Source organism: Anomaloglossus baeobatrachus (assembly GCF_048569485.1).
Source record: "Anomaloglossus baeobatrachus isolate aAnoBae1 chromosome 5 unlocalized genomic scaffold, aAnoBae1.hap1 SUPER_5_unloc_3, whole genome shotgun sequence".
Taxonomy (NCBI): Eukaryota; Metazoa; Chordata; class Amphibia; order Anura; family Aromobatidae; genus Anomaloglossus; species Anomaloglossus baeobatrachus.
The window spans coordinates 2,547,190-2,562,385 of record NW_027441806.1 but is presented as its reverse complement, the minus strand read 5'-3'; the positions used below and the strand labels follow the sequence as shown (position 1 = coordinate 2,562,385).

The 15,196-nt window shown below is 42.3% G+C and overlaps 1 protein-coding gene and 1 long non-coding RNA gene across 2 annotated transcripts; both read left to right on the top strand.

Moving 5' to 3' along the window:
• The first annotated feature begins 304 nt into the window (after positions 1-304).
• LOC142259173 (uncharacterized) lies at positions 305-820 on the top strand. The gene is made up of 3 exons (XR_012727933.1): positions 305-471; positions 553-676; positions 760-820. It is a non-coding gene; the product is annotated as an uncharacterized LOC142259173 (long non-coding RNA).
• Positions 821-3,252: 2,432 nt separating this feature from the next.
• LOC142259194 (uncharacterized) lies at positions 3,253-6,236 on the top strand. Its single transcript, XM_075331691.1, has 2 exons — positions 3,253-3,345; positions 4,485-6,236. The coding sequence occupies exons 1-2, from the start codon at positions 3,253-3,255 to the stop codon at positions 5,190-5,192; spliced, it is 801 nt and encodes a 266-aa protein (XP_075187806.1). The 3' UTR covers positions 5,193-6,236.
• Positions 6,237-15,196: the final 8,960 nt, after the last annotated feature.

Below are 15,196 nucleotides of genomic sequence, written 5' to 3'. Positions count from 1 at the left end.
CTCCCCATTCAGGTCCCTACAATATCGGATCCTCTCAGTGGAGATCTTCTATATAAGAGAATTCTCCTGATTGCCCCGTGAAGGATGGATATGGACAGGGACAAGATGGCGGAGAGGATATTACACCTCACCCTAGAGATCCTCTTCCGGCTTACTGGAGAGGTGAGAGATTCTGATGACGTCACATTACATCATTCTTATCTATGGGAATAACAGATGGACAGAACTGGAGAGGTGAGGACTCTGGAAATGTCTGGAGTGAGATTTATTACTGTGTCTCTCCATAACCAGGATTACACAGTAGTGAAGAAGACCTCTAGTGAGCGCTGTCAGGCCCCTGTGTCTGAGGGATGGGGAAGACCCCTGAGCCCAATCACGGGGCCTCCACCTCACCCCCCGATACATGAGGACATCAATGACCAGAAGATCCTAGAACTCACCTACAAGATGATTGAGCTGCTGACTGGAGAGGTGACACTGCTGGGAATGCTGGGACATTATACAGTAACGCTATGAAGGGATCGGGGGTGACTGTATCATTGTATGTGTCAGGTTCCTATAAGGTGTCAGGACGTCACCGTCTATTTCTCCATGGAGGAGTGGGAGTATTTAGAAGAACACAGAGATGTGTACAAGGACGTCATGATGGAGGTTCCCCAGCCCCTCACATCACCAGGTAATAGACAGGACTAAATACACACGGCCTATAATTATCTGTATGTAAGGAATGAATTCAGTCCCTGTATGTGTCTCCTCCAGTTCTATCCAGTAAGAGGACAACACCAGAGAGATGTCCCCGTCCTCTTCTCCCACAGGACTGTAACCAAGAAGATCCCGATGTTCCTCAGGATCATCAGGTAGATGGAGAGAAGGTGCCATGAAATCTCCCTATGATGTGTAGACGGCTGTGGAGGTCTTGTGCTCAGTCTTGTTTTATCCTCCAGTATTATATGTGTTATACTTGTGTAATGAGAGCGGTGGAGATGGCAGGATTAGAGCTGATCATAGATGGGACTTCTCCATCTGTCTGTGACTTTTACAATATTTTTTTCAGAGTGAAGATCTGACCTATATTAATACTACAGAGACATATGTGAGGGGTGATGAGCGGAGTAAAGAGGAGATTCCTACAGATAACCGCCCAGGTGAGTAGTGACCACTAAATGCAGAGAAGTCACAGATTCTTCTCAGTCCCCGGCTGTGGCTGATTTATCAGGGTTGTAGTCCGGCCATATCAAATGGTCACCATTCTGCTGCTAGACCACCACATGCTCCTCCACCCAAAACTACCCCCATTATTTTGAACATTGGACGCCCTTCTGTTGGAGTGAGATCTGTATCAGCCTGATCTTACAGGTAGGATCTATCCTATCCCCTGAAATTAGAAGATGATGACCCTTAGCTGTTCAGATCTGTAACCTGCAAAGAAGAATCTAATCAGTATGGTGGACCCCTAAGAGAAAGCGGAGGGTAATGAGGCTGGTGACCTCCTAGATTCTTAGTTTGGTGCCGTGTTCACCAGGTGAATAAAGATTGATTGCTCTCAGTGGGAGAAACAACATAATAATCTTTTAGTTGATGAAGAGTCCTCAGTAGTCTGGAAAGCTTGCTTTGTAAAATCATTTATTATATTTTTGTTCTTCATTAATAAGTATCATAACTACAAGATTCTTATTGTTTCTCCCACTGAGAGCGATGACTCCATCTTCCTAGAATCCTGGCATCTTATTGATGGATCTTCCTTCTCTCCCTTCTGATGAATGTGCTGATAGGGGCGTTTATATCCAAAGTTTGGCACAGGGTAATTGTAACATATGAGGGAGGTTAGGATTATCCCACAGTGGGTACATGGAGGCCGGGCAGCCCACCCACAGGATTTCCAAAATTTAATTAGAAAAAGAAGGAAAGTAATTAACACTCAAAGTTCTGATATTTCTATCTTCAAGATCCTGAAAGATATTTTCTCTGAATTCTACAAATGTCCATAATATAAAACCTTGTACTGCAGCCGTCCATTGTGGAGTCCGAGAGGAAAAAAGTTAAATGTCCAATATTTCTTCAAGAAACTCATCTGACAGAAGATATTGGCCCCTACAATAGCTTGGATTGCCGAGAGCCCCCGAGCCACATACTGTAATTATTCCAGATGTGTCCCCTCTAGTTACTAAATCACTGACGGTCAAGGCTGTCAGGGTGGAGGGCGGTCATTTTAGTAGATGTGTTATTGTCTATAGTCACAGTTTTCTCTATAGTAGTTAGTACCAAAGCCGCTCTTATTTCATGGCTTTCCACTGCAGACAGTTTTCAGCTCCTATCCAGGCCCCATTTCTCCAATCTGACATCTGTCACTTTTACATGATAACACCTTTGTAATGTTAAAGGGAACCTGTCACCAGATTTGGTCACTATAAGTTGCGGCCATCACCTGTTGGCTCTTACATACAACATTCTAGAATACTGTATATAAGAGCCCAGGCCGTTCTGTATAATGTAAAAAACACTTTTATTATACTCACCTACGGGGTGGTCTGGTCCGATGAGTGTTACTGCTTTCCAGTCCGGTGCCTCCTCTACTAAGATGTACGTTCTCCTTGTTCTCAGGCCCGTATGAATGATGTGTCCTATGTCATCCACACAGGCCGGCATTTCAGTCCTGTGCAGGTGCAGTTTGATCTGCCCTGCTAACGGCAGGACAAAGTAATGGCATGCGCAGGTGAAAGGAAAGGTTTAAGACTGCCCGTGCATGCGCACTACAATACTTTGAACTACCATCCGCAAGGACTGCAATACCGGCCTGTGTGGATGACGTAGGACGCGTTGTCCACATGAAGCTGGGCAGAATTCACTGAACCGGAGACCATCAACACCCATTAGACCGGACCGCCTCTAGGTGAGTATTATAAAAGTGCTTTTTTATGTTATACAGAGCAGCATAGACTCTTATATATAGTATTCTAGAATGCTGAATTTAAGAGCCTATTGGTAGTGGCTGCAGCTTATAGGGGCCAAATCTGGTGATGAGTTACTTTTAATCTGATCTCAGTGTTTCTGAGATTTGTATTTTATCTTACTTGTACTGTTAGAATAATTTGTTTTGCATTTATTAAAAAAACAACAAACAAACCTGAAATTCGCCAAAAATGTAAAAGAGTTAGAAGTGATCAAACATTGCATTTCAATGCTCTTAAAACAAAAAAAATACCGCAAAATATAGTAATTAAATAGCATTTACCATATTCTGCTTTAGTCTAAATGACAGAAGCCATATCTCTTTATAATCAAGAGTCTTTCAGCTACAACCATTGTGGAAACCCTCCATTTTTCCACTATCGGAGTAGCAGTTTGGTATAACCTGGCCTACAAAACATTATTTGATGACTTAATAAAATATACGGGAGGCAAAATGAACAAAGAGGGTTGAACATCATGGTCTACTGGTTCCTGCTCTGAGGTCTGTTAGATTGTAAACAGTTTTTGTTTACAATTTACATAACTTGCAGGTTTTTTTAGCTATGTTACGCTTGCGGGAGTGTACCCACTGGGCCGCAGCACTGGCTTAACTAGGAGGTGGGTAGCTAAGTAACTTGGTGCTACTCCAGGGAGTCCTGGGATGGCGACAGCTGTCCTCAGGGGTCGGGGTTAGGATATACTGACAGGCACTGCAGGTCTGGAAAGCACAACTGGTATAGATAGATGCAGCAGGTCTGCTAAGCACATCGGATACTAGGATACAGACACGTGTTCGCACCCACAATGTAACACTCAGGAAATGGAGCTGACAACTAGCAACACATCTCTAAGGATAGACCATGCTGCCCTGGCACCTCCATAGGGGAAGGATGCCTTAAATACCCAGTGCCTCTCAGTCATAGGTTGACTACCTGGTTAGGGCACGTTGGCCTTTTAAAAATAGGTGCTCGCGCCCTAAGCACTCTCCCAAGAGTTCTGCATGGTGTGTGCAGGCCCTGGGAGATGGCAGCAGTGACCAGGGTCACGGAAGTCCCCACTGTGTGACTAGGAGGGTAAGTGTGCTGGAGTCCCCAGCAGGGAAAGGGTGCAGGACCGTGTGGGGACGCCGGTAAATGTGTTACAAGCTATTTTATCAATGATATCTTTAAATTTGTATATATTACAATATTTTTTTTATTGTTGGCAGATGAGTGTACCAGGAGAATAGAGGCACAACTGACATCTTCAATTTTTCAATCACATGACCTTGATATCACACAAGATATAACTGAAGTGAATGCCACTATTCCAGATATACCATCATCCCCCCACAGCAAAGATCTATCATCAGTTTCTTTTAAACAAGTCCTACCTTCTGATTCATCACAGGCTATTAAGAAAAATAAATCTCACAAAAGAGGCATTCAAAATCAAAATGTTCTTACAGCAAAGAAGCAGTTTTCAACTTCAGAATATCAAAAAATCCATAAAAAAATTAACACAGGAGAGAGAAGATTTTCTTCAGAGTCTGTTAGTTACCAGAAACACATACAGAGGAGAAGCCTTTTTCATGTTCAGAATGTAGGAAATGTTTTACACGTAAATCAACATGTTTTGAACATCAGCGAACTCACACAGGGGAGAAGCCTTTTTCATGTTCAGAATGTGGAAGATGTTTTGCACATAAATCACATCTAGTTACACATCAAAGATCTCACACAGGACAGAAGCCATATTCATGTTCAGAATGTGGGAAATGTTTTACCCGTAAATCAACACGTTTTGAACATCAGAGAACTCACACAGGGGAGAAGCCTTTTTCATGTTCAGAATGTGGAAGATGTTTTGCCCGTAAATCAAATCTTGTTGCACATCAGAGAATTCACACAGGGGAGAAGCATTTTTCTTGTTCAGAATGTGGAAGATGTTTTGCACTTAAATCAAATCTTGTTGCACATCAGAGAATTCACACAGGAGAAAAGCGTTTTTCATGTTCAGAATGTGGGCAATGTTATGCAACTAAATCACATCTTGTTAGACATCAGAGAATTCACACAGGGGAGAAGCCTTTTTCATGTCCTGAATGTGGGATATGTTTTGCAGATCAAACAAATCTTGTTATACATTATAGAACTCACACAGGGGAGAAGCCTTTTTCATGTTCAGAATGTGGGATATGTTTTGCACATAAATCATATCTGGTTACACATCAAAGATCTCACACAGGGCAGAAGCCGTATTAATGTTCAGAATGTAGGAAATGTTTTAGTCAAAAATCGTGTCTTGTTACACATCAGAGAACTCACACAGGGGAGAAGCCTTTTTCATGTTCAGAATGTGGGAAATGTTTTGCACAAAAATGCAATCTTTTTCAACATCACAAAACTCACAAGGGTAGAAGCCATTATCATACATAGAAGGAGAGAAATGTTTTACTCAAATTTAATTCATCGACCACTAAGAAAAATTCACACAGGGCGAAAATATATATTTGATAAATTGAACAAGAAAACACAAAAGAAACAGTCAGAGTAAAGGCAAGTAAGTAAACGAGAAAGGGAAAGCATGTTAGCAGTTACATTAGAATTATAATATATACAGTTACTAATAAACGTTTTTTCTAAAAATCTATTAAAACGCAATATTCCATGTGCATCAAACATTTCACATTGTTATATATTTATATATTCTCTTTCTTGGCAAGAGTATTACAACCCTCCCCCCAAAATACCCAACATTCCTCCTCCCTCTTCTTCCTAACTCCCAATCTTAGTGATCTGCCATTCATTACAGTAATGCGGGCTTTACACGAGACGAGCTATCATGCGATGCATCGTCTGGGTCACGGTTTTCGTGACGCACATCCGGCATCGTTCACGACGTCTCGTGTGACACCTCCGAGCGACGCAGTATCGCTCACAAATCGTGAGTCGTGTACTCGTTTAATTTTAAAATATTGTTTATTTAACATGGCGCCGGTTATTCATCATTCCCGTGGTAGCACACATTGCTCCGTGTGACACGCCGGGGACGATGAACACAGCTTACCTGCATCCCGCGGCACCCGCCGGCTATGCGGAAGGAAGGAGGTGGGCGGGATGTTTACGTCCCTCTCATGTCCGCCCCTCCGCTTCTATTGGCCGGCGGCTGTGTGACATCGCTGTGACGCAGAACGTCCCTCTCCCTTCAGGAAGAGGATGTTCGCTGCCCACAGCGAGGATGCTCAGCAGGTAAGTCCGTGTGATGGGGGTTTCACGACTTTGTGCGACACGGGCAGCGATTTGCCAGTGACGCACAAACGACGGGGGCGGGTACGATTGCTCGTGCAATCGCACGATAGATCGCATCGTGTAAAGCCCGCATTACTTTCAGCGCACAATTTCCATGTCTGAACAATGTCTGTAACTTCTCTATACTACAAAAATAAACATGTTCATATTACAAATTACTATTTCCAGCTACAATCCATTCCTTCTTTGTGGGAACATCTGATGTGATCGAGTTTTATAATCACTTTCCACTAAGTTTAGTAGTTTTTTCCTCATCATTGGGAACTGACTCCTTTCTCTATTCCCCAATACACATATTATAGGTTCTAAGGGGACTTTAATTGTAAATGCGAAGGGCTGCTGATAAGTCTTTGACTTTGTGATTTTTTTTTTGTTTCTATGGTAACGAATGTTACATCACATGAAAGCCTTAGATGTCTAATATATGTTTTCAAAATTTTGTGTTTGTTGCCTATGGCAACAGTGTTTACACACGCGGGAAAACAAAATGGCGGAGTCTAATGCAATATTCTCAGTAACTGAGAGCAGAGTAGTGATAAAATTCTTGTTTCTGCAAGGAAAGTCCAAAAAGGATATTCATGGTGATATGTCGCAGACATTGGGAAATCAATACCCTTCATATTCCACAGTTACGAACTGGGTTGCCAAATTTAAAACTGGCCACTTCAGCACCAATAATGAGGAACATCCTGGACGACCGAGACTGGTTGTTGTTCCGGAGATCATCGATGCTGTGCACAATCTCATACTGGAGAATCAACAAATTTCAGCTAAAGTAAGAGCTTCCTCATGTCCAAATGTTCATAGATAATGAGACAAACATGTTCACGGGAAATCCCCATAATGCATGCTATCTGCAAAGTGGGCCCCAAATGTTTGACAACAAATCAGGGAAGCATGCGAGTGAAAACTTCCCGGTCCATTTGTCAGTGTTTCCGGACTAATAAGAACTTCCTTGATCGACTGGTTACCATGGATGAGACATGGATTTATTTGTATGACCCTGAAAACAAATAGCAATCAAAAGAGTGGTTCTCCTCGTCCAAAGAAGTTCAAGGGGCAAAAATCAGCCACTAAGGTGATAGCGTCTGTGTTCTGGGATAAAGAGAGTGTGCTGCTAGTGGACTACCTTCAAAAGGGTTCCACCATCAATCCAAGGTATTACATTGAACTTTTGGTTAAATTTAAAGGTAAGGTGTCGCGGATTTATATAATCCAAACAATGATTACTTGTAAGGTAACATGCAGTTATAATGTTATCTTGCTTTAAATAAATATGTCTTTCCGTTTTTATAATCCGGGAAAGCTGGCAATGGGGGCTGCCATTTTACATTCCAAGTTCTAGCACGACAGTGCAGGCTCAATTTACAGCACCTCATGGGCATAGGCGAAAGTGGTCAGATTCCGATCCTATTAGTTCTATTACAACTGTCCTGTTGTGAAACGGTAACGCATATGTGGGCTGCCCAATTCACAGCCGTGGGTGTGTTCAGCCAACGTTTTTCCATAGCTCACGCTTTGGGCTGGGCCGCATTTTTCCCCTACAGACAGGATCTGAAAGAGCAAGCAGTACCATCCTAACAGATCCTAGAACAGTGCCGTTACTGACAGCTGGAGCGGCGTGCAGCGGTTAAGGAGCGGCATGCAGTAGTGGATTACCCTCTCCAATGACACCCCCTCTCCCTCACTCTACCTAGCCCCGCTCTCTCCCCGCCGCTGGCATGCATGCAGCAGAGCTGTGTGTGTGTTTGTGTGCGTGTATGCAGGGCATGTGAGTACCGGTGCCCCTCCCCCCAGTGCCGCTGCTACCGTCTCCAATGACATCCCCCCCACTCTCCTTACTGCAGCCACTACTAGCGTGCATGCAAAGCAGTGCGTGAGTACCGTTGCCCCTCCCTTGCCGCTGTGTATCTAATCCTCTCTTATGTGATACTGTCTGCTGAGTTGCTGTATCTAAACTTATCCTGTCTGATACTGTCTTCTGAGCTTTGTATATAATCCTGTACTGTGTGGTACTGTCTGCTGAGCTGTGTATCTAATTCTCTCCTGTGTGATACTGTCTGCCGAGTTGCTGTATCTAATCCTATCCTGTGTGATACTGTCTGCTGAGCTGTGTATCTAATTCTATCCTTGGTGATACTTTAGACATTTCTGCTCACAAGCAAAATGGCTCCTCACTGTGATCCTAAATTACCTTCTCTTATCCTTTTGGAAACCCCAAGGTTGGGAGGGGGAGGTGACATCACACACAGGAGAGCAGATTCTGCCCACTTTACTGCAGCTGTAATGTGAGATATTTCTACAGTGGGATTTCTGTAGGATTTCAGCAGCTGCTCCCCCTAGTGTTTAAGAGTGGAAAATAGCATTTATTTTTTTATTTATATTTTGCTCAATTAAAAAGAAATAATACTATTTAAACAAAACATTAAAACATTAATACTTTCCTTTTTGTCAGTTATTTAAAAAAAAAAATGTTTATGACACCTTCCTTTTAAGGCAGCTCTGAAGGCCAAAGGCGCGGCAAACTATCCAAAGTAATCTTGTTCCTGCAAGACACCGCCTCCGCTCACACTGCACAAGCGACCACGGCAAAACTGGCAGAGCTGGGCTTTCAGCTGGTTGACTGCCCACCTTATTCACCAGATCTAGCTCCCTCCAACTCATCTGTTTCCAAACCTAAAGAAACACCTCATGGGTACCAAAGTTCACACCATTTCTGATGCCATGGCTGCTATGGACGCCTGGTTTGAGGCACAACCGAAATCCTTCTTTCTGCTAGACTTACAGAACTTGGAATACCGATGTAAGAAGTGTGTTGTCATCAGTGGAGAGTATGTGGAATGAATGTAAAGTTCATCATCCTATCTCGTTTCTTTCTGGGAAAAGCCAAAGACTTATCAGCAGCCTCTCGTACTTACTAAATTGCCCCAATAACCTGACATCCAAAACATTTTTTTCCCAATAAAGTCTGAGTATCTAAACTAATGTTCTTCATTTCTGATTCCTCCATTTACTTTTTGGTCGCCCAACCTGTTCCCTCATTATGGCAGTAAATATCTTGGATACAATACTCTTATTACTACAATTTCTCACTAACAGAGCTTTAAGTGTTCACTAATTTTTCCTAAAGTATATCCATTATTCCTCTGTAAGGCCTGACATAATAATTTAGGCCTATTCTCTTGGCCTTTTTTGTTTTTGTTCTTTTTAGATAATATGACCTCCTCGTTGTTTTCTTTCCTTTCCTTTCCTTTCCTTGGCTGTTTATTTCTCCACACAAGGTCCTTGATGACATATTCTATGATTTTAACCCCTTCAACCCCAGCCTGTTTTCACCTTTGTGACCGGCCTTTTCTTGCAATTCTGACCAGTGTCACTTTATGAGGTTATAACTCTGGAGCTTCAAGAGATCCCACTGCTTCTGAGATCCTCTTTTCGCAATATATTGTACTTCATGACATTTGTAAATTCAGGACGATTTTTTTTTTTTGCATTTATTTGTGAAAATATCGTAAATTTGGTCAAATTTGTAAAACTTCGCAATTTTCAAACTTTTCATTTTTATTCTATTAAACCAGAAGCTTATGTAAAAAATTAGTTAATAAATAACATTTCCCACATCTCTACTTTACATCAGCGGAATTTGTGAAACACATTTTTTTTTGTTAGGAAGGGTTCAAAGTTCATCAGCAATTTCTAATTTTTCCACCAAAATTTACAAAACCATTTTTTAGGGACCAACATCCCATTTGAAGTGATTTTGAGAGGCCGAGGTGACATAAAATTCCACAAAGTGACTCCATTCTAACAACTGCACCCCTCAAACTGCTCAAAACCACTTCCAAGAAGTTTATTAACCCTTTAGGTGCTTCACAGGAACCAAAGCAATATGGAAGGAAAAAATTAAAATTGTACTTTTTCCCACAAAAATGTTACTTTAGCCATAACATTATTACAAAGTGTTGCAGAATTTCTCCTAAGTACGCTGATACTACATATGTGGTAGAAATCTACTGTTAAGGCGCATGTGGCAGTGCTCGGCAGAGAAGGAGCGCCATATTTGAGTTCAGATTTAGTTGGAATGGTTTGCAGGTGCCAGGTCACATTGGCAAAGCCCCTGAGGTGCCAGAAAAGCAGAAACCCCCCACAAATGGCCCCATTTTACAAACTTAACCCCTCTATGAATTCATCGAGAGGTGCAGTGAGCATATTAACACTACAGATGTCCAATTATCACAAGGGGAATAAGTACAAATGGCCCGGTAATGTGATATAAACTACATAGCAAGATACCATAACGTGGAAAAAAATCCTTAACACCAGAATAGAGTGATATCACATAGCATAAGGAGTAGAACAATAAAAAAGTCCTAAAATGTAACTTTCTTTGTCGCTCCATTGGGAGACCCAGACAATTGGGTGCATAGCTTCTGCCTCCGGAGGCCACACAAAGTATTACACTTTAAAAGTGTAACCCCTCCCCTCTGCCTATACACCCTCCCGTGCATCACGGGCTCCTCAGTTTTATGCTTTGTGTGGAAGGAGGCACACATCCACTCATGCATTCTCAGATTAGTTATATCGGTTGGAAGAAAAGAGGACCCCCACGGGGCCCCCGGCATGTTCCCTTCTCACCCCACTATGTCGGCGGTGCTGTTAAGGTTGAGGTACCCATTGCGGGTACAAAGGCCGGAGCCTCATGCCGTTTTCCTTCACCATCCCTTAGTGGCTCTGGGAGAAGTGGGATCCTGACCGGTCATCCATTCACTGGGACCGGGCTCCCTCTGCAGCCCCTGTGGGAATCTGCTGGACAGGAGTCTATTTATCCTCAGGTAGAAAATGAGTATGTCTGGCTCACTGTGTATATGGTAGGTGCACAGAAAAATAAAGTAGTCAATTCAATCAAAATAGCTCTGGCACACTAAAAATTGATAACACAGAAAATTCTTCAAAAGTTGGATATTCTTTATTAGTGCGAAAGGACAAATGATAAATCATCCAACGTTTCGACCATTTAGGTCTTTGTCAAGGATAATGTTATCTATGACAACAAAAATAAAGATTTTTTAGTTACAAAAAAGAAAACAACTTAATACATGATATCACATCATAAATGTCAAACAAATATATCGCTTCCACATTGTACAATTGGTCAATCGACCTTACAATGTCGCACATAATATCAAGAACAAGTTTCATGTAATATTTTAATCACATAACATACACCTATCTGAAGGACAAAATCCAGAGGAGATGTATATGACAATAATCATGAGGAGAAAAAAAAATATATATATAAGTCAAACAGACAGATACCCACCTATATGAGTATCGGAATAATGTGCTTTCAATTGTATGTGGTCATCACCAAAATGAATGAAGTTATGACAATCTAGTCCTGTATCATAGAGAAAGCACATATGAATATCATATCACAAATCACATGAACATGCGTGTGAGAGAAAGCAACTTCTTTCTATATTCTCTGCTTGTGCGCTGCTATAGTATAAGCACAACTTAATATCTGTACCTTATGCACTTTGTCAGTAATAGTAAGAAGGTAGCGGAGATCTACTCCAAAACTGGAGGCAGTAAATGACTGAGTCTAGATGTAAAATTAATATGAGAACAAGTATCAACAACACACACGGATTCTAGCAAGATGGACAATAAATAGGAACAAGATCCTCACCACTGTTAGTCAGAGAATGCTTTTCAGAAGTTTTAAAAGGAAGTAACGTAATTCCCTTGCTGTGGGGTTCTGGATTGCCTCAGGATCCCTCAAAACTATAGAAAGAACTATAGAACAATGACAAAGGAATAAAGGACGTATACATAAATGATATATATGAGATGTTGGATATATCCTATCAATATCAATATTACCCTGAGTTAAGTGAAGGGAATATAGTATCCTCACTGAAGGACTCTCAGTTGCCTCAAACTCAGGGAGGTACTATAAACAAATAATACCAGGATCAGTGATGTTTATGTCTAAAAGAATATCAACTATACAGGGTACATCTGTCATAAACAAAGTTACAGCAATGTTATACTGGGCTTGCAACCAAAAGAAGCGGGCAAGTACTACCTGAATTGTTATGCGGCAAACAAATGGAAGTTTTTAGAAAAAGAGGAATAATTCCTTCACTGGAGGGTCCCACCACGTTATGAGATCACATGAATATACTACAAATAAATGATACCAGAATAGAAAATAATCATACATAGGGGAATAACACCAGTATAAGGCACATCCAATATATGACTTATCCCATCTGTATTACCTTCATAAAGTCTGAGAACCTATCATATAGGTACTGATGCCATGAGCAGGAAAAATGACTTGTCCCAATGGGGCTCTATATGGGACCCTGCAAAAAGTGAATAATCAGTCACCTTGTACCAAGTGCACAGAATGAATAAATCCACATGGGTAGGCTGACATACCTGGTATATAGTGGTGATAATGTGAGGTCACATGCTAGGAAAATACTATGGAGGTAATCTAGTGAAAAACATAAAGACAGATAATATGTGGTGATCTGCTTAAAAGATCGGCAGGGACAAAATGGATACACGTACCTCTCAATGGTGATTCAGGGTGAAGGCCCCAGGGGGAAGTGCGTCCTGTTGAAACGGTGGTGTTATTTATATCCCATGCCGTTGGGCGTGCACCGTCTACCTTCCTGGACGGTGGAACGCAGTGTGGGGTTGGTGGAGCGCACGCCGCGCATGCGCAGTACCACTGCATGGACTGCGCAGGCGCGGGGAGCGCGACACCCTCATGATGACGTGAAGTACTGTGATTGGATGTCAAGGGTCTGGGGGCGTATGCGAACCGAATGAGTGAGACCATACTAACAACTGGGCTGTGAATTGCACGTAGTACAAGCGCCGTGCATAGCTATTTGCACGACGCATGAGCCAGGCACAGAACACAAGCCAGTGTGTAAAGATAGTGATAATATACAGTGAGATCCAAGGTCAGTACAGTGAATAAGTTAGCATGCCAGGTGAAAAAAGATTGTTTCAAGAGCGTGGCGAATTGCTGATGAGTGGTCACGTCAGTGCAAGGTGATGAGGGGGTCAGGTAGAAGAAAGTGCCTAAAAACAAAAGGAAAATTAGTTAGAACAAAGTGAAAGCAAGGGTAACCCCACTAGTCCTTATACTGGAGTTGTACAATCGCATATATGGAGGAAATGCAATAACATTGTGAAAAACACAAAAAAACTTTATGAGACATGCAAATGGACCCCAAAGCATCATAGATATTAGACCCTTTTAATGCATCCGTAGAACCATAGGGATAAAATAGGCCATATGGGCAAGCTACCCTTCCATGGGAGATATTATAAACACATGTCATGCTCCCTATTAAGGCCTCTGGGTTCCAGTGTGTTCAGGGTGAAAATCCAATAGGATTCCCTTTCTTTAAGAGTGCGTATTCGATTACCACCCCGTCGGGAAAGAGGGACATGTTCCAATACTTGATATTTTAACTGGGCAATTGTATGACCGTGTGTAATAAAATGATATGGAATGGGTAGTAGAACTTGCTTGCATCTTATTGTCGACTTATGTTTACTAATGCGGTCCCGGATATGCTGGGTGGTCTCCCCGCATCACTGTGTGCAGTGTAATAATCTTACCAAGGGGGATACCTTCACCCACCCTTTGTCGGGCCGTGTTTTTCCCATTCATGGGTTTTTTACTTGTGACTCTTCATTTGTTGTTTACCTGATCAAATGCCCCTGCGGTCTCGGATATGTTGGGGAGACCACCCAGCATATCCGGGACCGCATTAGTAAACATAAGTCGACAATAAGATGCAAGCAAGTTCTACTACCCATTCCATATCATTTTATTACACACGGTCATACAATTGCCCAGTTAAAATATCAAGTATTGGAACATGTCCCTCTTTCCCGACGGGGTGGTAATCGAATACGCACTCTTAAAGAAAGGGAATCCTATTGGATTTTCACCCTGAACACACTGGAACCCAGAGGCCTTAATAGGGAGCATGACATGTGTTTATAATATCTCCCATGGAAGGGTAGCTTGCCCATATGGCCTATTTTATCCCTATGGTTCTACGGATGCATTAAAAGGGTCTAATATCTATGATGCTTTGGGGTCCATTTGCATGTCTCATAAAGTTTTTTTGTGTTTTTCACAATGTTATTGCATTTCCTCCATATATGCGATTGTACAACTCCAGTATAAGGACTAGTGGGGTTACCCTTGCTTTCACTTTGTTCTAACTAATTTTCCTTTTGTTTTTAGGCACTTTCTTCTACCTGACCCCCTCATCACCTTGCACTGACGTGACCACTCATCAGCAATTCGCCACGCTCTTGAAACAAGTTTTTTCACCTGGCATGCTAACTTATTCACTGTACTGACCTTGGATCTCACTGTATATTATCACTATCTTTACACACTGGCTTGTGTTCTGTGCCTGGCTCATGCGTCGTGCAAATAGCTATGCACGGCGCTTGTACTACGTGCAATTCACAGCCCAGTTGTTAGTATGGTCTCACTCATTCGGTTCGCATACGCCCCCAGACCCTTGACATCCAATCACAGTACTTCACGTCATCATGAGGGTGTCGCGCTCCCCGCGCCTGCGCAGTCCATGCAGTGGTACTGCGCATGCGCGGCGTGCGCTCCACCAACCCCACACTGCGTTCCACCGTCCAGGAAGGTAGACGGTGCACGCCCAACGGCATGGGATATAAATAACACCACCGTTTCAACAGGACGCACTTCCCCCTGGGGCCTTCACCCTGAATCACCATTGAGAGGTACGTGTATCCATTTTGTCCCTGCCGATCTTTTAAGCAGATCACCACATATTATCTGTCTTTATGTTTTTCACTAGATTACCTCCATAGTATTTTCCTAGCATGTGACCTCACATTATCACCACTATATACCAGGTATGTCAGCC